This window comes from Spinacia oleracea, chromosome 5 (genome assembly GCF_020520425.1).
Source record: "Spinacia oleracea cultivar Varoflay chromosome 5, BTI_SOV_V1, whole genome shotgun sequence".
Lineage (NCBI taxonomy): Eukaryota > Viridiplantae > Streptophyta > Magnoliopsida > Caryophyllales > Amaranthaceae > Spinacia > Spinacia oleracea.
Window position 1 is genome coordinate 52,093,932 of NC_079491.1, and position 23,756 is coordinate 52,117,687.

At 37.6% G+C, this 23,756-nt stretch overlaps 1 protein-coding gene across 6 annotated transcripts in view; it reads left to right on the top strand.

Moving 5' to 3' along the window:
• The first annotated feature begins 533 nt into the window (after positions 1-533).
• Positions 534-23,756, top strand: part of LOC110790555 (putative hydrolase C777.06c) — a 39,916-nt gene continuing 16,693 nt past the window's right edge. For 2 of the 6 annotated variants that reach the window (XM_021995331.2, XM_056828015.1), the window contains exons 1-7: positions 537-781; positions 7,879-8,014; positions 8,652-8,764; positions 8,878-9,028; positions 9,164-9,269; positions 9,486-9,550; positions 9,816-9,851. In XM_021995331.2, coding sequence (XP_021851023.1) covers positions 600-781; positions 7,879-8,014; positions 8,652-8,764; positions 8,878-9,028; positions 9,164-9,269; positions 9,486-9,550; positions 9,816-9,851 — 789 coding nt within the window. In that variant the 5' untranslated portion in view covers positions 537-599. Of the gene's footprint in view, positions 782-7,878; positions 8,015-8,651; positions 8,765-8,877; positions 9,029-9,163; positions 9,270-9,485; positions 9,551-9,815; positions 9,852-10,641; positions 11,125-23,756 lie in introns of those variants that run through there. The other 4 variants (XM_056828018.1, XM_056828017.1, XM_056828014.1 and 1 more) reach the window with 3 other exon arrangements.

Here is a 23,756-nt window from a genome sequence, read left to right on the forward strand (position 1 = left end):
AGGGCTTTTAGTGTTATCTCGTACGAAATGGACCGACAAGCAATTGGGTTGCGCGAATTTGGTTGATTTCAACTGGGGAGAAGAAATTCGTGGTTTGAAGGAAGAAGAAAATGGTGGAGGAGCAGCAGAGTAGGAGAGAGAAAATCGATTTTTTTTTAAGATCTGAATAAATTAATTGGGGGTGGGGGAAACTTGGAGGGAAACTTTTTTTAAAAAAAAAGTTGTTATACACGTGCGTGTCACGTGATGGTCAACGCAGGAAAACAGTCGTTGGCCACCAGAATATGGCTTATGGTCCTTATTCACAACAAAAAAATTCAATTGGGTCTTCTTTCACAACCTTTTTTTTAAAAGGTCATTTCCCACAATTTTTGTGTTTTAAAAGGTCCTTTTAGACAAATTTTCCTAAAACATAATGTTAAAAAAATTATGAAACAGAGTAAAGAGAAGTGTAATTTGTAAAGATCATTAAAAAACGGAATTAGTATATGCTAATATTAAAAAAAATGAATAGTTTTTGAGCAGGTGAATGTTAAACAATGATGCAAGTCGTATTATAACAATGATTCACATAAAACTCGCAAGTCGCAACTAAAGAAATGGAGAGGCGAAACAAAGCATCAGCAGATGGCGATAATGGAAAGTCAGGTTTAATATTCCTGGGCACCGGATGCTCTTCTGGAGTACCAAGTGCGCGGTGCTTAATACAACCGTCTCATCCTCCGTGCCCCGTTTGTTCTCTCTCCGTCAAAATTCCACCCCAAAACAATCCTAACTACAGGTTTTTTTTACTTCCCTTTTCTCTCTTTTAATTTAGTGCTTCTTTGGTTCATTTAGGTAGTTATCTCTCATCAAACGGCAACTTTTGTGTAAGACCGCCTTACCGGAAAGACCACCTTAGTTGCTTAACTAATTGGTTTAATTTCTTAACTAATTGGTTACATTACTTAATTAATTGATTCACTTGTTTAACTAATTACTTCCTTTGCTTAACTAATTGGTTTCAGTGCTTAACTAATTAGTTTAAATGCTTAACTAATTGATTCCATTGCCTAACTGATATGATATCAAAGTGATCTTTTGTGTAAGACTGTCTTATAGAAAAGTTTGTACTCATTCAAAAATTCATTTCTTTTTTAAATTTTTCGAAAATTGGTTAGATGATATTTGGTTGAATTTGAATATTTTTACTTTATGGTAATTCACATGGAGATTTATTCCCAATAAAATACCCACTTGATAATGAATGGTCTCATCATTTGTATTCTTTGTTATATGCTTTGTTTGGTTCTTGATGAAGTCAACGTTCCAATGTATTAAAACCGATTATAATCAAGTTCATCTATCACTTCATCTTCCCTCTTCAAACGGTCTTACTTTACTTTATGCAATTACATTACATACTATCAAAAATAGAAATATTGTTTGTATTACCTCGAATTTCAAACAATAAAGACTTCTGCACCAATCTATATCATATTTGATTTCTTTCTTTAAAAACAAAATATATCTAATGACAAAATAGTAAAAAATTAAATAATAAAAGAATTTAATCACATTTTTATTATATGTAATAACATAAATATGGTTTTTCATACAATGAAATAGGGCATCACCTAAGATCAAAAACTATTATTATAATGAAAATCGGTTGGTGGGATTCAAAAATGACAAAAAAGGACAAAAAAGTTCCGGAATAATTACGAGCGTAATTTGGATTATACACCCGGGTGCACAGTGTTCATGGTGCACCCTGAAGAACATTTGTTGTGTATCTAAAGAACATGAAGAATGATTTCAATGTACATATACAAATGAATATTTGCAACATATGTACTATGGATTTGAACTATATGTTCATTTAGTATATGTTCTATTAATATAAATGATATGTTCTTTGCATTTGAACTATATGTTCTTTTAAAAATAGGGTGCACAATGAGCATTGTGCACCCGGGTGTATAAATATTTTCTAAACCATTTAAACACTAATAAAAAAAAATATTATTAAATGGTAAGTATCAAAATTTGATTAAAAAAATACGAAGTACGGAGTAGTGAATAGCAAATATTCATAATTTTTTCCATGAGTAAAAATAAAGTGATATGTTGAGTTGGAACTCTGTATGGGTTAACCTGATCCGAGTTAGCAGAGGCGGATCTTCTTTCTGGTGGGCAAGGCATGACCCCCCTAAAATCTTGGCCCAAATCAAACAATAAAAAGTAAAATAGTAAAACAGGCTCAGCACATGGGAATTTCCGCCTGAGAACTTGGCAACAGTAACGCAGGGAACTCTTACATCAGATTTCTTTAATCAAAAAGTGTTAAATTTAGGTGGGTCCCAGTAGACCTGGTAAAACTGACCCGGGTCCAAAAAACCGACCTGATTAATCCGATCTATAACCCGAAATTAATCCGAAACGACGACCCGAAATTAACCCGAAAACCAAATAGAACCGACCCGAAATCGAAACCGACCCAGAAGTGATTTGACCTGAAATGACCTGAAATGACCCGATACCCGAACGACCCGAACCGTAGTACTTGAACTGATCTTCACTCGAAACCAAACTAACCCAAACCGAAAATAACTGTAAAATTTAAATCAACCCGAACCGAAGAGCAACTCGAATTTACCAATGTTTTTTAAATACAATTTTTTTTAGCTTTCGTAATATTTCCTCCGTTCTTATTTACATGACACAATTGGATTTTTGACACTATTCATACAAGATCCTTTAATTTGACTTCCTTTTGTGATTTATACTTAAGAAAAATTATAGTCGTGTGGGGTCTTATTAGATTCGTCTCAATAAATACTTTTTAAATATCAAATTTTTATAATTTTTTCTTATCCATAATTGAAGATATTAATGTTTGAAATCATGGATTGGCAAACGTGCCTAAATAATTGTATCATTTAAAAAATAACAAGGGAAGTATTATTATTTAATTTATTATTATTGTTATTATTTTCTTTTTATTAGTTTATACTCTATTGTGTTAAAGGAAAAAGCTTTGATAATTTTATGATTGTGACCACCAAATCTAAAGAGAAATAACCTAATCAAAACTCGAAACCTGGAAAATATTATCCAACCCGAAAAATCCGATATAACCCGAAAAACCCGATCTGATATGAAACGATCTAATACGAACCGATCCGATATTAACCCGAAATCTTGATCTGAACCAGACCCGACCCAATTTATAAAAATCGAAGTTACCTGAAATTCGAATGGACTCGACCCCTACCCAAAACCGACCCAAAAAAATAACCCGAAATGACCCGACTTGAATGGCCCGATCCGAATCCGATCAAAACGACTTGTTTGTCAGGTCTAGGTCCCAGGCACAAAGGGGCCAGTAAGAAAGGGAGAGAAAGAGAGTACTCCATAGTCCATATAGAGTGAAAGAAAAATACGTAGCATAACAAAATTGTGATTTAGTTCTTACGAGTACTTCCGCAATAGAATTTTATTTTTTGATACGCCCCCCCCCCCTCCCCAAGAAAAATGGTTAAGACTACCACTGCGAGTTAGCAGACTAAACACTTTGAGAGAGGAGGAATGGTAAGAAGAACCCTCCCTCAAAGTGCTTCTAATTGGGATAAACTGTTCAATCTTTTGGTTAAAAAATGAAATATTTCCACTCTATGCTGCTTGGTATCAAAAAAAAAAAAAAATCATAATGGTTACCTATATTATGCGAAGGAAATGGTCTTATATACTCTTTTTTTTTTGACGTCAGCTTAACATACATAAATAAAATTAAACTAAACAAAACTAATCTAGTTCAAAGGAAATTCCCGCAAACGACCCCCTATCCGAGAAGCTTCTTTTGCAAAACCATGCGCTTGTTGTACTTGACCACGATCCACTTTGAGATAACACAATGTTTAAAGCATTTTCCTTTCCGCCGAATTCTGTTAAGAATCCATTGTAGTTGGAAATCTTGGTTCCTACCATCTTGTAAATTAGAGACCAGAGTTGAGGAATGTGTAAAAATAGTTATTGTATTAATGGACCGAGACAAGATCTACTCCATCGAGCCTCCGCATGAGCTGTTGAAGATGTCATACCACTACAAATCCCTTCACGTGGTCGAATGAGCTGTTGACAAGTTCTTCTTCTGAATGAAGATGCCAACCCATACCAACTCTGAAATTGGACTTCGTCCATGCAACATCCACTTGAAGCCTTAACGAAGAAAGTACCATTTCTTCTCTTCCAATATTACTCGATGGAAACCTAGTGGAATGGAGGTCTGAGACATTTGTTGGGATTGTAAATCCTTTGCCATAAACGTAAGAAAGAACCGGTGTTGTTCCATAACTTCAGTAATGTTGATGAGCGTCGAACTAAAGGTCCCAATCTGACCCTGAAAACCCTATTATTTTTAGAAACCCAAAGAACCCAAAGATTACCAATAAAGTGTGGCTACCTATCACCTAAATGACCATCCGAGCTTAAAAAAAACTGAGTGAATTCCCAATGATCCACTCATCCAAACTTTTTGTGTCGATGGATACATCCGAAACACATGATGCAAGTCTTCAACCTGAGAACCACAAACATCGCATTATGACTCCATTTGTATCCCTCTGGAGCACAAATTTACCTTAACCGCTAGACCTCCCATCATAAGTTTCCAGAGGAACAACTTCCACTTTGGAAGAATATTTAGGCCCCATAAAGCCTTAAAGAACACCGTTGACGGGGCGAGAGAAGCTCGTGTATAATCATCTTGGATTGAGTCTAACAAATAAGCGTAACCTGATTTAACTGTAAAATTACCTGTTCGGTGATAAGATCAAACCAAGAAATCTTCTTGTGGGGAATATGGAAATTCTATTGACTGTATACAACGAGCATCATTTGTCGCAAAGAACTCCCAAACTTCCCTAACTTCCCATCAAATATTATCAGGTTGAATAAATTCAAACACCACCCAATGCTTGGCGTCATTCAGTTTCACTAAAGATGAAAACACCGAAATCCGACCTTGAACCCATTTGTCATTTCCATCCGTAACCTTAGTCCCCGAACTAATATTCCACGAACAACCTTGTAAAAGTACTTGTTCAACCTTAAGAATTCCCCTAAAACCCCAAGAAATCTTACCTCGAACTACTTCTCGTCTTCCGGATATTAAGGATGAAAGACCTTTAGCTCGAAAAATTGAAGATAACAAAAGTTGCGGATTCTTGTATAATCTCCAAGCTTGCTTCATTAAGAATCCCTCATTGAAAGAGGACACCTTACTTATTCCCATGCCCCCCATGCCACGAGGAAGATGAATAATCTTTTTCCTAACCCAACGCATCCCCGACGCTCCTTGTTTGGCCCATAAGAACCTGGTGATCACAACGTCAATCTTATTTGTAACTCCCAGTGGAATTTTAAAACAGTTAAGGATGTGAGCCAACATAGAGATCACGCCGGAGTTAATAAGGACCAATTTATGTTGCTGAGATAAATGAATAATATTCCAAGAAAAAATAAGGCTCCCAACTTTATCTATCATGAAATGAAAATGGGATGACCTTTTCCCCAGTACTTAAATTGGAAACCCCAGATGAGGTTGAAATTGAGAAACTTGTGGCATCCGGAGAATATCTTTAAACCTTCCTTGGTCTTCAACTAGTGTATTTAGACTGAAATTAATAAAAGATTTCTGTAAATTTTAACTCTTGTCCCGAAATATTGCAGAAACGATTAAGAATACTTTCCAATTTTGTACATGCAACATCTGTGGCTTTAAAGAAAACCATAGTGTTGTCTGGAAGAAAAGCTGAGAAATACAAGGCCCTCGACGCGCTGTTTTAATCCCCTGAAATAACTTTATGTCTTAAATACTTAAAGTAATCAATAAAATTAAATATCGAGACATTCTTGTTTGACCAGGCTGTCACTTGTTTCTCCTAATGTTTTTGTTCTATAAGAACTTAAATGTTCTCTATACATCCATAGTTTAGTTTCCACTTTATTGTTTCAGATTCCAAAGTAATATGCTCCCTTCATATCTTGATATATTCATATACTTTGACCGTTATAGAGTTTTAGAAGTATATGTAAAAAAAGGAGCTTAAGGTAAATTAATCAATATATACACTATACTTTAAAATAAGAAGTTTTGAAAAAAATGATACCACATGTCGTCCAACTAATTAAAAATATTTTTTTTTTTTGTAAAATTCATCTTTTGTTTCCCTCTTTATCTATCCTTTCTTCTTATTATTTTTAATATTTTTTTCTCATACAATTAAGTTTTTTTGTTTCCCATTCCTATTTTAATAATTTATCACATTCCAAATCTATCATCTTCTATTATTTCAAAATTCCGTATTATATATCACCCAAAAAAGTCCGTATTATTTCCTATACTATATAGACAGTATAGCCAAAATTATAAGCTAAGAATGCCATGTATTACGCGGGTAAAAGCTAGTTTTATTAAAATAAGGTTTAAATGGGGTTAGTGGGAATAAACAATTTGTAAGAAAATACTACGCGGGTATTAGTATTCAAAGAAAAGACAAGTGGTGACACGAAATAATAAAATATTATTAGTGGACCCCATGAGATAAAGAAAAATATAACACTAAAAAAAATTCAAAAGATAGATGAAGTGTGAATGAGCAAAGTCTCTCACTTTTGGAGACGTGAATGATGAATGAGTGAGTAATGTTTCTCACTTCGGAGACGCGATGTGAAACTTAGTGAAATGAAACACTCAATTAAGAAATGGTGTTGAGTGATTGGGGATGATTATTATGGTTAATCTTAAGAAGGTTAGTGATTATGGATGAAAGTTGTGAAGAATAGAGCCATGATGATGGAATGACCCAAAATATATGGTAGGTCAATGATACGGGTTCAATCCCCAAGTCAAGATCTAAAGGGTAAGGTAAAGATGAAATGAGCATTAAAAATCCATGATATTTGGTGTTTGGTGGCCAGGATCTCACTCGTACTCTGCCCCTTCTAACTTGATACGAGCAATTATATTTTATCCTTTCGCAATATGCACACTAATTGTTCCGATCAATAAGTTGATGACAAACTCTAAACCTATACGAATCTAGATCATTTTCCCAATTATTGAAACCCTAAAAATAAAATTATCGATCTTTCATGAATAAGAATAAAAAAAACAAGCAAAAACTGAAAAATCTAGAAAATTGGGAACCAAAATAACAAAAAAAAAAAAGGGAAAATAAGAAATCAAAAGAAAACAAGAAAAGGGACGAAAATAGTCTAATTTCCGAGCTATTTTGGCCTAAATTGCCAAAAAAATATAGAAGAGGAGTGAGAAGAGAGAAGAAGGATTAAGATAGTCATGTACAAAAAACAACACAATGGAATCTTATCTTCATATGTTTTCTTAGAATTGCAACAATTTGTTTGAATATTTTTCAATGCACAGCTTTGACAATTATCTTTAATTATATATATTAGTAATAGTTATACATTGAAACACTATATTTAGACGAATCCACCAAACAATTTACTCCTTCCATTCTTAAATAATGGTCGCTTGAACTAACATACTCTGTTCCTAAGTAATTGTCACTTTTAGAATAACAATGTGACTTCCACATTGATAATTTTTATAACTGCACGAAAATACCGATCATTATTATGGAATTGTGTGGGAATTGTAACAATATATTTATCGGAAGTTCGAGTATTTCCAAGACAAACTCACTGCAGAAAAATATTTCTAAAATTATGATACATTGGAATTATGTCTATAATAAATGGTTTTCTTTACTACTTACTATTAGAAAAAAAAACAAAATCATTGTGCAAATTCAATAGTTATTTAGAAAAAGAGGGAGTACTAAAGATATTATTTTTTTTGTTGATGTACAGGTGCAATACATCTTTGCTCATAGATTATTGTCAGGAAAATGGTGACCATAAGTATATCATAATTGATGTTGGCAAGACTTTCAGAGAGCAAGTTCTTCGATGGTTCACACACTACAAAGTTCCTCGGATTGATTCTGTGAGTTTATAGCCTTACATTTTATCTAGTACACAAATAAAAGCCTCTGAAATTTTTAAAGGGTAAAAAATATTAAAGGGGATATCTTAAGTAGAAATTTTCTGACCTTGTAATATTTTGAAAAAGGGACAGACAAAACAAGGTATTATTTTATATGTTGCCAAATGTTATGTCCCTATATTGAAAATAAAAGTCTGCATAAGTACGGACGACGTGAAGGTTATTGGTTTGTAACTCTGTATAGCTTTGTGCCTGAATTCCTTTTTATGAAAATGATTAAAAGTGGTTAACAATAACTCTGCTGCTTTCAAAGGGTTGTTAAGTTTTACTTGTTTACATGACAAACGTTCACTAGGCGTATGAAACCTTGAACGGCATCATCTAATCACAAGATTATTCCACAGACTAGTCATATTTGGAACTTTATACCTATATTATGAATGTAAAATACTAATCATATTCCATTTTAGCTATCCTTGATAAAATGTTGTCAAAACTAAACAATGATTCGGTTAACTGTGTGAACTGTAGGGTTTTTAGAGGTAGAAACAGTTGTTTCTTGAATATTTCAGTTTAACCATCCTTTGCACGCAGCTGGTAATGTAAAAAATTTGACGAAATATATGAATAATTGCAGGTGTTATTTACACACGAGCATGCTGATGCAGTCCTTGGGATCAATGACTTAGACTGTGTGAATAATGAAGATAGTGCTATTCCAGTTTATGGCACTCAGGAATGTGTTGATAGGTAATGTAATATTTCTAGCTTCACTCATTTGATAGGTATAGACTGCTTTGCCTTTCAATCTTTTGTAATAATCGATCTGTTGCTCAAGATTGTGACCTTTTTATATATATCAGTGTTGTGGCTAGATTTCCTCACCTGTGTAATAAGATAGCGCATAAGCAGAACAAAGGAATAGGAGAAGCAGCCTTTGTAGATTGGAGATTAATTGAAAACCATTGTGAAAAGCCATTCATTGCTTCAGGACTGCAATTTCATCCTTTACCAGTTAAATGCTCTCTATATATTTTCTTCTTTCTTTTAAATTGTACGGAGTACTGTAGTAGTTATGTTTTCAATATATAAATCCTTCATCTTTTCTCACTCCTTGTCTATCAAATACTAACCAAACAAGAATAACAGGTGATGCATGGGGAGGATTATATCGCTCTAGGTTTTCTGTTTGGTGACAAATCTAAGGTAGCCTACGTCTCTGATGTTTCTCGCTTTCCTTCATCTACAGAATATGGTGAGCATTCTCCGAGTATATATCTTGCCTTTATCTTTACTCTTTAGCTTCATTGTTCTTCATTTGGTTAATGAATTGAAAGACCAATAATTAGTTATATAAAAATCTGCCAGAGTTAAGAAAATATTCACTGCAAAAATATAATGTTATTTTCTATCATGATGTTCAATTAGACTAGTGTTAATGCCGGGCATAAGGATACTATTTAATTTGCAGCTATCTCAAAAGGCAGAGGAGCGGAGCTGGACCTTCTTATCTTGGATACCAACTGTATTTATTTGGTAAAGTGCACTCTAATTCCTATTTCAGAGTATATAGCAACTCTTTTTCAATTATTAAATCAAGTAAGATCATGTTGGTTTTGTTCGTCATATATAAAGAGATGATCAGTGTCTGGGTTATGCTTTTTTAAAACTCAAAATAAATAAATCAAGAAGATAAAAAAAGAGAAGATCGAATATGTTCAAAAAGTGTAGGATACTGAATATCGATTTACAAGTACAATAACTTACATTTATTCATCATTTCCTTGTTTTAATTTTCCAGAATGGTCATCGAAACACACACTTTTGCTTCCCCGAGGTAAGCTTTTGTGTGTTCCATATTGAGTTGTACTCCCTCCGTATTTATTTAAGAGATACATTTGGCCGGACACGGGTATTAACAAAAAGAATTGAATGAAATAAAGTAATAAAACAAGTGGGGTTGAGTAGATATTTTAATAAGAAAAACAAGTGGGGACCATGTCATTTTAGGGAGTGGGGGGTGGGGGTGGGGGTGGGGTGTAAATATATTATTTAATTAGATGGTGGGTTGATAAGTTACTAAAAATGGCAAGTGTATCTTTTAAATAAATACGGCCGGAAAAGACAAGTGTATCCCTTAAATAAATACAGAGGGAGTATCGTTTATTTTACAAGGGTCGTACAATAAATATTGTACACTAGAGTAAAAGTTAACTCAAAATGCTTAAAAGTCAAGTTTATATATGTAAAAGTTATCTATTTTTTAGTGAATTTTTTTTTTCATTTTAATAAAACTTATTTCTTCAAAATCACTAATAATGTATAAAATTAATCCTATAACCCTTTAAAATGTTTATCTATCAACTTTTTTTTAGTAATATAAAAGTTAAGCAAAACTAGATTAAAGTTACAAGAAAATGAGTAAAAGTTATATTGGTGTACAATAAATTTATTGTGCACCTTATGCGCGCAAGACCTTTTGTATGAGAACTCACTTAAAATAAAGACGGTAGATAGCATTAAAATTCTCTAAAATGCATCAGTTTAATTCAGAGCTACATATATATTCTCTACGGTGCATGCAAATATTTAATAATTATAAACTGTTTTTTGTTTCATAATTAAAGACACTTGATGCAGTGAAGAGGATTTCCCCAAAGCGTGCATTTTTAATCGGGATGAATCATGCATATGACCATCATAAGATGAACGAATATCTCTTAGGGCATGCTTGGATTGAGGGGAATATATTGAAGGGGTAATAAAAGTCAAACTAAGGTAATTGAAGGTGGTGATGAGGGGATGAAGTGGTGGCAAAGGGAACAAACTAGTGTTGGCAAGAAGAAAATAAAAGGGAATGTGGAACAAATACCCTCATCATGGGGGGAATAGTTACCCACCAACCCAATAGGGTGATTATTACCCTCATTTGTGGGGTAATTACTTCCCCTCTTCCTCCCTTCTCCTCACAACACCACCACTACCACAACTTCTTATCACAATACCAGCACACCACCCTCCATGCAACCACCACAATTCTCCTTCATTGTCCTTTTATTATGGCGGTTTGACTTTTATTACCCTCATAATCAATTACACCCAATCCAAGCGTGCCCTTAGAATGGTCACATAGGTAAAAAGCACCTACTCACATCTTCCCTAATTCGTTGTTAATCTTTCATTTTTCTATCTTTGGGGAATTCAAGTAGGAAGTAAAACCAACATAACCTCCATGCTAAAACTAGAACAAACTTTTGCTTCTAATTATGATTATTTTATTACCTCGAATGGTGTATAAAGGAACTAGAGTCCATGAATATGCTACGTAGCTGTTTTAGAATATATTACTGTTGATGTGCCAAACTCTCCTACATGCAATCCAAAAACCAGAAAGAGAAGGCTGAACTCTTCCATGCCGGTCTTAAATGGCTACATGAGATCTACGGTGTTATTAGAAGTAATCTTCTCCTTATGAATCCTTTCCTTGCTATTGAAACTTCTAGATCAGTTAATCAGTTATATATACAACAAGAGTAATCTCAAAGACAAATCTTGTCTTAACTTGAGACTGGGATGTCAGCTATGTATAGCAAAAGGCAATCCGATAGAATTTTGATCCGTAAAGCATGTGTACGAAGAGGATATTATAGAGAGAAATGTTGAGATGTAACAGGTTACCCTAAGTGAGACATTCTAAGCACGGGAATTGAAGTTCCCTCAAAAAATAGGTCAGATCTCATCAGCTCCAAACTGGAACAACAACAACAACAACAACAACAAACGAAAAAGCAACACACCTAAAACAATAACAAATGCTCAGAGTAATGCAGCCCACAATAATGATATTTTCTCAATGAAAATTTGAGGAACTTGTGAGAATGATACCTAGATTGATAACTCAAGCCCTTAAAGGTTCAGAAAATGATGACGAGTTGGACAATCATTTCTCGGGTATGACATCTTGTCACAATGCTGTTGGGTATGGAGAGGAGAGGATTTTTGTTATTTTGGTGCATCCGACCATATGAACCACATTTTCACAAGCTTATACAACGCATCAAAATACTTTTCTACTATCAAGCTTCATACAAGAAATACTGCAATCATATCACGTATAGGGACAATGGATATAACTAAGAATTTCGCAAAATGTGTTGTAGGTGCTTATATTTCAAATAGCTTGTTGTCAGTCCAACAGCTTGTCAGTGATAACAACTCCGGAGTGCTATTCATTTCCAAATTTTGTGATATCTAATTAGATGTATTTTTTTTTTGACAAGAAACAACAGACAAACAATCAAAACCTATAACGGAAAAGCTGACGACGCCGAGCCGCTGAAGCCAACACATGAGCTGACAAAACAGCATGGCGAGAGACCTTGCGAATTGAAAACGACTCCAAAGACTGGATCATGCTACGAACATCATGAAATGACCAAGCAATCGAGATGGGACCCGGATCCAACCTAGACAGCAGGCCGGTCAGGAAGGCTGAGTCAGACATCATACAAACTATTGAAAAACCTCGACGAATAACCATCCGCAAAGCCCAAAGACAGACTAATAACTCAGCCTAAAGCGCAGAACCTGGAACACAAGCCTGGGCCCCGCCCCCAATGTGACAGAGGGTCCGGGGATCTTGAAGGACCCAACCTAACCCAACTTCATTTGAAGAACGCAACCAAGCCCCATCAATAATGAGGAAGACCATACGAGTTGAAATTAGCCCCTTACCTGTTCCAGAGCCTAACGCATCCCTCGACAAGGAAGAAGTCTGAATCCTGAGACGGCAGAGTTCAGAAGAGGGACGAGTGGTCCGAACCGCAGAACAACGCCGAGTCCATAACTCCACTAAAGCCTTTAGAGCACCCGGATCCCATACCTGATTCCGGAACCTAATATTATTCCTCAGATTCCAAACAGGCCATAATATAGCAATGAACTGGTCCAACAACAAAAGAACAGACGAGGCCGATTTGGAACAGTTAGCCATAAAGCCAAGACACCAATTCTCAATAGAAACTACGAAAGCCGGGAGGAACAGGTGAAGGGAAGAAGAAGACCACATAAGGCTTATTAAAGGACAATCCCGGAACAAGTGCTCATTATCCTCAGGAGACTGATGGAAAAACGAACAACACGGATCCACAGGCATGCCACGCCGGAAGAGATTCGAAGCCACAGGAAGACCATACCGAAGCAGTTTCCAAAAGAAAACCTTGATTTTGTGAAGGATATCCAGCCCCCAAAAATGCTTCCACAAGGCCGCCGAAGGAACAGATGTAGACGACACTACGGTTTGTTGGTTGCGCAGGGGCATGGCATAAGCAGACCGAACCGAGAATAAACCATCAAGGGAGAATTTCCAGTAAATAAAGTCATCCATTGGCGAGAAGGCCGCTCTAGAGCCAGAATCTGACTGGCTGTGCTGTCATCAAAAAGATGATGGATGAACTCAATATTCCACGCGTAAGAACGCGGATCCAGTAAAGAGGAAACATGAGTTGGTCTAGCTGAGTCAATAACATAACCTTTAAAGGAGACCAGTGTGTCAGGAAACCAAGAGTCGGCAATAATATGAATGGTGTTACCCGCACCAGGCTTCCAAGCAACCCTGATCTAAAACCTCAAATCCAAGCTGGAGACTCTGAAACCCCCGAGATGGCATGGACACCGAAGAGGTAGAACCAGCAAGAGACAAAGCGGGGTAACGAGCTCGCATAAGACGAGAAATCAGTAACTGGGGATGGTGAAATATACGCCAAGCGTTTTTAACCAGAAGAGCCTGATTGAAAACATTAATCTGCCTAATCCCCAGGCCACCCATACCTTTCGGAAGATGTATAATAGAGGAAGGAATCATGTGAATGCCCCGTGATTCCGGAGAGGACCGCCACTAAACCTAAGACACATATAGTTGATCTTATCACAAATAAACTGAGGAATCTTGAAGACCGAGAGGACATGGGTGATGGAAGCCACCAGAAACGAATTAATGACCACCAGTTTTGCCACTGAAGAAAGAGTCAGGGAAGAGAAATTCGCAATGCGGCGAGCAATACAATCGATAAGGCTATAAAAAGATGAACACTTAGAGCGCCCCAGGTCCACTTGAACACCCAAATAAGGATTAATCGACAGACGTTGACCCAAACGTAACGAAGAAGCTAGAGAATCACGACAATCTTGAGGAGCGTTCGGGCTGAACTTGACAAATGATTTATGGTAGTTGATAATCTGACCCGAAATAGAACTAAACTCTGACAATGCTGCCAACATTGCTTGACAAGAATCCGGAGACACGAAAGAACAGGAGCGAGTCATCTGCAAAGAACAAGTGCGAAACGAAGGAGCCCCTGGATCAAATTCAACCTTTCATCCCTACGAAGAATAGCCGATAACACCTCTATACAAAGGACAAACAAATACGGAGAAAGAGGATCCCCCTGTCGGAGGCCACACCTAAGATGAAAAGACCTAGTAGGCTCCCCATTCACCAAAATCTGGTATTAAACTATAGAAACACACTAACGACTAATATTGACCCAATAGGCTGGGAAGCCAAAAGCCTATAAGGCCTGAAATAAGAAATCCCAACACACTAGATCATAGGCCTTATTCATATCAAGTTTCATAGCGGGGAAAAACTTTTTACTTGCCGACGCCCTATTGCCAAAAGATAATAACTCATGGGCAATGAGACATTCGTCAGACATTAACCTACCCGGAACAAGCACATTATGAGACTTTAGAGATGACAGAACAAGACGCATGCGATGCGTCAGGCACTTAGCAATACAGTTGTAAATGACGTTACATAACCCGATGGGTCTGAACTGAGATACCTAAACCGGATTTTGGGTTTTTGGCAAAAGAACCAAGAAGGACTGATTCCAGTCTTTGAGCATATAACCATGGGCAAGGAAGAAATAAACAACGGAGATAACATTAGGGCTCACAATACCCCCAATGGGTTTTTAAAAAAGCAGCTGGGAAGCCATCAGGCCCTGTAGATTTATTATCAGAAATATTAAACATGGCCGCCCGAATCTCTTGAGGGGAAAACGGAACCATAAGATAGTCTCTATTCTGCTGGGAATGTAGTGACAAAACGATTGAAAGGAGTTGGTAATTTAAGAAAGGGTCCACATTTTGTTGTCAACACTACACGAGATCCTAGAGAGAATCAAAACTCATCTGACGTATTACCTAAACCAGAAAACTCACCTATATTTTCTATAGTTGTCACAAAAGGTCCTAAATCAGACCCTTTCACCATTTGGCATCATAGACTAGGGTATGCTTCCCTTTCAAAATTGCAACTGGTTGAGTTTGAAAAACCCCACATAAAAGAAAATTCCTCTCTCTTTGTCACATGTCCTTTGTCAAAATTCACCAAATTACCCTTTCCATAAGTGAGTCTTATGCTTCTGCATCCTTTAAACTCAAGCATATTGATATCCATGGGCCTTGCAAAGAATGTAAAAAGGGTAAATTCGGATACATTTTCACCATAGTTAGATGATTACAATAGATCAACAAGTTTATCTTCTTGAATACACATCATACATAGTCTCTTGAAAATCTACTTATTATTATGCATGCACGTTGAGACTCACTTTCAAAGGAAAATCAAGTTCATAAGATTTGATAATGCTCCGGAATTCGATATTGATGAACCATGCAAAAAATTCTTCATTTCGCATGGCATAGTGCGTCAGACATCTTGTGTGAAGAGACCCATCAAAATGCTAGGGTGAAAAGAAAACATTTTAGATATTTCCCAAGCCTTAAAGTTCCAAGTTGGACTACCTCTAAAGTATTGGGGTGACCGTAATGGTCCCTCACGTGTTTAACAGGTTACCCATATCGGTATTGAAGAATAAGACTCCATTTGAGTGCCTACATAACAAACTCCTTGGATACAGTCTTTTAAAGTATGGGGTCTTCCTTTTGCTTGTAATCAAATTTATACAAGTGATAAGTAGTTTCCAAGAGGGGTGCCCTGTGTCTTTCTAGGGTACCCACCAACATATAAAGGTTACAAACTCTTGAACTTGTTGACTATGCACCATTTTGGGTAAAGAGATTTAACAGTCCATGGGAGCATATTACCTTTCACATCTAACTCAATTGAGTCTTATATGCATCCCCTGCCTACACCAAACCCCGCAAGTACTCTCATGGAAGATACTTTTTTTCAAATACTCGGACTTGGAGCTATTTGATGATGAATCTCAACTTACTACAAACACTCAACCCTCATCACCAGTTATATTTCCCTCGCATAAACCATATCCTCCTCCTTTAAAGAGAACAGCTAGATCTCACAATCCTAACTCATAATTCAAATATTTTGTATATCGAATGTCTGATCTTGCTCAAACAGATCTGCTCCAATATCCAACTTAGCTTTTACAAATATTGAACCTGAATTCTTCTACTTAATGATTGTTGTAATGGACACTAGTGATTGGGGTTTTTACAAGTATGTTGTACAAAAACCCTGAATGGGTCAAAGTTATGAACATTGGATTTGATGCCTTTTTTAATTAAATGACACATGGGAAGTGATCGATTTTCCACCTGGAAAACAACCATTGAAAACAAATTGTTGTACAAAAAAAACGTTTCATGCAAGTGGCTCTATCTTTTTCTTTAGTAAGATAAAGGATTATATTGATACCAAACGGATAACAACAATTACAACCAGATTAGTGTTTGTAGTAAGATAAAGGATTATATTGATACCAAACGGATAACAACAATATCACCCTTTACAAATTGCCTATGAATAGTCATATTAAGCTATGTGCAGATAAAGGTTATGTGCTACCTAATCCCAACATCTAACAAAGACTGATTGGGAAATTAATTAATATATTTGACCATCACAAGGATGAATACTCCGTATATCATTCACAATGCAGCTTCTTAGTCAATACATGCATCAACCTCATACCGCTTGTATGTAGGCTGTTAAAAGGTTGTTAAGAGGCCTAGCATGAACAACTTCTCAAGGAATACTCCTAGCCTCAGCTTTAGCCAATTAGCTTACGGCTTATTGTAGTAATGACTGAACACCTGTCTCATGAAAATCCACCTCTGATTTCTTCATTATAATAGGTTATACTCCCATCTCTTGGAAAGCTGAAAAGCAAAGAGTTGCAGCTATGTTTAGTGAATATAGGTCCACGACTCTAACTTGTTGTGACATGGCATACAACTCTTCTCAAAGATCTAGGCATGAAGCGTCTTCCTCCAACCCTTCTAAACTGTGGAAACCAAGCTTCTCTAGCCATTGTAAGTAATCATGTCCTTCATGAACGAACAAAACACGTGGAGGTAGACAATTTATTAGAAATAAGATACCATCTGGATCAATTGTCACATAACTTGTCTCATCAGAAGAAAAGGTGGTTGATGTTCTCACGGAAGTTTTGTCAGTCAAGTAACATAATCATATCTTATCCAAGCTTGGAGTTCATCTAAATTTCACCCACAAGCTTGAGGGGGAGTATAGAAGGATAAAATAGAATTTATGTTTTTATGAAATTTGTTAGCATTTTTTTCTTTTAGCATATGCTTAATTTGCATTAATAAAAACAAAGTTTACAACTACAACAACCTAACTTAATACAGTTATTAAGACCCTTTACAAACCTTACACAACAAAGTAAAAACAAGTGACTAAAACCCACACGAGTAGCAGGACCTTCGCTTGTGATCCCTTGATTGTTACCACGACTTTGTTTACAACGCTCTTTAGAACTTGGCGAGCCAAAGCCACTTCCACTAATGATTTCTTTATCTAAGATTGAGCGGTTGGGTTGGTAACCATTGAGAAGTTCCTTTGAACGCCTATTGGACTTGGACAACAAAGAAAGGAACGGGAAAAGAGCACTGATACGAACTGGTTGCAAATGACTTGTGAATTGCTCACAAGCCCATAGAGTCACAAAAGTGACTCGAAGAGCATGCTATGGTACCCTATAAGGGAAATACCATTTAAATATGAGTTTTTGAAAGCAATGAGAAACAATCTCATCGCTAACCTAAATTGAGAATTAACACATGTTAATCTCAATGACCAACAAACAATCAAGACCCATGGACACCAAAACTCCCTCCCACACACACCCCTTTTCCCTGACATAATTCCCAAAACCTCACTTCCAAGCACACTCATAGAGACAATAGAATCCTTCTTTAACCTCACAGATCTCCTCCAAATTCCAGCCAACAAACTTCAGAGGAGGGAAGGATACTAATTATCCAAGCTTCCCTGTACCAATTAATAAACCCCAACACTAATTCATCATCAATCTTTCAACTTAGAAGATCCCACGTAGGACCTCCAATCACACCCCACACTTTCGAAACCATAACGGAAAACCACTTGCAACAATCTCATAGATGAAATTAACAAGAAAAACAAAGATCATTAATACTACAACTACTACCCAAAAGTGACATCTAACACAATGCTTAAACTAAATAAACAACCACAACTAAAGCAACCACCCAATCACACAAACAGGAGGCACACACACAAACCCCATGAAATATTATTTGGGCTAAAACTTATACCAAAACAGAAGCAAACTTCTAGTCTTTACCTTTACTATCAAGATCGGGGTTACCGAAATCGCAAGATAAGCAGCGACTAAGAAAGCCTCCATAGAATTAGCCAAAAAAAACCTTTAAAAACGGAATAAGCAACCCAAAAAGGTAACAGAACCTATCCAAAATAGAAACCCAAATCTTTACCTTTACCGGAGTGACTCACAACGGCGGCGGTCGATAAAGCTTTGGAAATAGGATGTCCAAGGTTGAAGAAAACCAGATCCGTCTACCTCCAGCTCGAAAGCCGTGCAATTAAAGGTTGATCCACTAACTAACAGTACGAACGAACCGACAGGAATGGATGATAACACGCGAAGTTTGAAGCTTCTTGGAAAAGCTATTCCCCCGGCTCCTTCACCTTCGCCGGGACACGTAACAAAAACCGCCAATCTACTTCGACGGCGACAAAGACAAGACCTTTACAGCAAACACGGCTCGCCGGCGACTGACAGGCTAAAGTCGTATCACCTAATCAAAAATAACCTAAGGTCCACTAGCTAGGTAGCAAGGGAAGTCAGGATCGAATCCACAGGGAAACAGGCGTTCTTTCTACTATCAATTGATTAATCTAGACTATTGTGAACAAGAGTTGGTTGGTGATTTTTGTATGCTAAAACTACGAACGATAATTAAACAAGAATGAATCAATATATTAAGGAATCTAGGGCATAGGTTCGCCAACAAATAATAATCCAGGACATTGAACAATCACGATAATCAACAAGGTAATTAATTAGACTAGCATGCTCTCTCAAGTCGATACTAATCATAGACTTAGAATTAACGGGCTCTCGCTACGTATTAATCTAATTCCACCTATTGACACAAGCCTAAACATCAAATTGCATCTCTCGAATCTTAATTTGATATTGCATAAATACCACAATTAAACCTGCGCAAATCTAATTGTATAGTGAAATAAATCGATCAATAGGAATCAATTACAATGCTAACGATCATAATCATTCAATCATCCCTTCATATTATTCATGGATCCCCAACCCTAGAAATTAAACTACTCAAACATGTTGACAATAAACAAAGCAATAATCATAATTGAAAGCATTATTAAAGCAAGACAATGAATTAAAATAAGAAACAATACCTATTTGAAGAACAAAGGGAAGTGAAAGCTTGAATTTTTATTGAGAATTAAACTAAGTGTTTTTGCATAAATTAGAGAGAAAACTAGGCTAAGGAAAATAATACTAAGGTTCAATACTAGAAAATAAGTTGTCCTCTAAAAATAATTAAAGCTTGTTTATATAGTTTGCCAAAATAAAGCCTAAAAAACGGGAAAGTAAATGCGCGAAAAACTGCTGGAGGTTGGCGTCGCCCGATCGGGCGTCGCTTCGCCCAATCGGGCGATCCACTCGATAATTGGCCCGATCGGGCCAAAATCCGCCCGATCGGGCGGTTTGTGAACTCTCCATATAGGCTTCCGAATGACCGCCCGATCCGGATCGGGCGCGCATTGATGAGTCAAATTTGCTTCAAATCCGCCCGATGGTTGCATTTCGCCCTCAGCCCCAGGGCGATTTGCAATCTTCAATATAACTCGCCCATATCACTGAGTCTAACTCTCGGGGTTCAACCATAAGCATCCAAGGCTCCCGAAAGTCGGCGATGGAGGTCCTGAACTTCCTCGGGCTCATATAGTGGCCTAGATCAACATGAAACGGGTCTAAAAAGACCAATTTCTCATAATCAAACCTGAAACTCAAGGCACACTCAATAACACACATTAGTACTAGAAACGGCTCCTAAGAGCACGTTTGACACATAAAAAGTACTAAGGGACGGGGGTGAAACACTATATAAAATGCACATATCAAACCTCCCCAAGCTAGATCCTTGCTTGTCCCTAAGCAAGGAAATCATCGATGAACACAAGACCAACTTCACCCCCAACATATTTCAAAATGAAAACATAATCCAAGGTAAAATTCAACAAGCATGCATCAATGTCAACCAATCAAATCCATTCAATCGCTAATCCTTCTTAACAATCGTCACGCAAAGCGAACCACAAATGCACATTGGAATTCAAGACTAGTGCTCACACACTCGTTACTCATTTATGTGACGGATAAAAGATGTACCCGTTCGCTCCCCTCCCAACATATAAGTGAACAATGCCCTCCCAAACTCACAACACTCGTGTGTCTAGAAAAACATACACTCAACCTAGTAGTCGACTCGGAATGTGTCATGTTATAACTTGCATTGATAAACAACTACTTTCACATTAATACAACACTATGCACAAAGGTCGGAAGGTCTTTCAAGCTTGTAATGATAGGCTTAGGTAAGGGTGTGGTAAATTTGGGTAAAATGTGAGCTTAAAGCCTTGGCTTTGGGGAGCATAAATCCTAGCAAATCCACGATCAATCACAAATGATGACCACAACTCTCCCACTCAACACATGAATAAAACAGCAAACAAACCACACTATACTTTCTTGCCTTGATTTCACAATTATAACCAATCACTCATGAAGATAAGAAATTGTAATACCGGAGTGACAAAAGCTTGAATTATTTTGAGAATAACGATTTTTTTTCCTTTTTTTTTTCAATCTCTTTTTTTTTTTTTCTTCTTTTGGAACCTTCACATTTTTTCTTTTTATTCTCCTCATCTCATTCGTTTTTCAACTCATATTTTTTCAACAACAATCATGATAAGAAGAACTTCCCTTTTCAATACTCAATATGCTCAAAATGTACCACACTACAACTCCCTCACCTCACTACTATTAGCTCCCCCAAGCTAGGCTTGGGACTAGTAACCAATGGGGCTTTCATGGGCTTGTAATATGGTTAGTCACCGAATAAAGGGCACAAGCACAACATGGGTAGAAAAAGAGGGAATAAATATATCTAAATTCATCTGAAGGCTACCTAAATAGAAAAATGCCTTCCCCCTCCACAATGTGCATGTATATGAGTCATAAAACACTACTAATAGTTGCAAACCAATACTCAAAATCAATGACACACCAGGAAGCTATCACACATCCTAACCAAGTCAACTAGTCAAACACCAAGTCCACAAGTAGTTAGTCGGAGTTGACTCATGTTAAGGCATCAAAGCAATCGAATATCAAATCATGGCTAACACATCTACATTGCCCATCATCAAATACCAAGGATCAAAACAATTTCCGCTCAAGGGGCACAGGGAAGCATGATATTGTATTCATCGGAACGTATTTTTGTATTTTTTTTTTCAAAGCAATAAACTACTCTACAAAGCATTAAACACACCAAAGAAACACACCAAAATAAAGAAATGCGAAAAGAAAAGAAAAACATACCTACAATGTACAAGTAATGTGAAACCCCCTCAAACCAAATCAGACAATGTCCTCATTGGCTCAAGGGGTATCGAACCAACTCGATCCTCATCATCATCAGTGACGGCCATGGCCGCCATCATCATCATCATCATCATCACCACCATCTCCGCCACCATGCCCGCTAGGACCCGCTCCCCACCCTCCGTACTAGGTAGGTGTGAAGGTGCCCATAGAACCCGGAGCTCCATATCCCTCCGCGGGATAGGTATACCAGGTAGGGTGCTCATAATCTGGGGCAATGTAGCCCTGCCTGGCATACTGATCGTAGAATGGGAACATGGTCCTCTGGTGATCAGCTGCGAACTCCTGGAAACCGAGCTCAAGTCAGCTCAACCGCTCATGAATGGACCCTTGCTCCTCATCTACTACCGGGCCACCCTGGGGCCTCCCCGCGTCTCGACGCCCCCTCCTAAAGTAGGTGTGAGGCTCTGGTTGGTACTGGTGTGGCTCTGGCTGTGGGTCAGGCTGAGGCTGGGGGTCAGGCTGAGGCTCTTGCCCAAATCCAACATATAAGTAATGAGCCTGACCGGGTCTGAAACTAGTGCGGCCCTGGGGGTCAGGCAAGGTGAAAAGCCTGTTTCCCTCAAACATCCAATACATGGCTCCCGGCCTAAACAACCCATGCCCCCCCTGTAGCCGACGGAGTCCATCAAAGTAAGCCAAGTCAAGCAGGTTGCTACCCAGAACTGGATTCTGGTTAGTCTCAGTAAAGTTGGCCGTGGCCATGGCTATGTGGGTGATCAACCCACCAATGGTAATGCGAGTAGTATGGGTGGAAGTGGCTATGGAATAGAATTGGGAGGCCATATGATGTGCAAGGTTCATTTTGTAGCCATCCTCCCCTTCTAAAACGTAGCCACCTAGAATCTCTAGCTCCGTACTCCTAATATTTTGGGTCTCATCCCTACCAAAGATCGTAAATCCCAGAAACCTGTAAAAGACAATAGGGACCGGGTGTTGTATCTTGGAAGCATGCAAATGTTGCATACTCCCGGGATTGGCATTACCTGTAAGCTTTCCCCACATGGTGCAGTTATTATGGGTTTCCTTAGGTTTCCTACTATAGGTGGTAGACAATCCAAAAATCCTACCAAAATCAGCTAAACACATGGTGTAGGTTCGGTTCATCACACGAAATTGAACCGACGACACGGTTCGATAACCATCTCTACGCACATTGAAACTACTCAAAAATTCCAGAGTTAACCGTATAAATGTGAGACGGAGCATGCTATACATGTTTCTGATACCAACACCAACAAAGACACGCTTGACATCATTTTCAATACCCATTTCATGTAAAGATTTTTGGCATATAAAGCGAGTAGGGATTACCTCCCTCAATTTGAGGTGGATGAATCGTGCTCGTTGCTCCTCCGTAACAAAAATGACATCCGGAAAATCCGTGTCGGGCTCGAATTGCGGCGGCGGAGGTGGTGGTGTCGGTTCCCGAGCTCGGCTCGTCGAAGCTTCATGCTGATTTCTTGGTACCCTTGTGCATTTCCTTTGTGGTCGGTTTGCCATTGATGAAAATCTGATTTTTTTGAGGTTTTTGAACTTTTTGGGTGAATTTGGGGATTTTGTGGGGATTGTAGGAAACTGAAATTGGTTTGGTATAGGTTGTAGAGGATGATGAGAGGATGATTTTGATGAAAAAATTGTTAAATTTGGTGGAGATTTGAGGGAGATATGGTGGTTGGAAGTTTTTGGAGGTTGGGGTTTAATGGAGGAAGTTAGAGAAAGTTAGGTTGAAGATG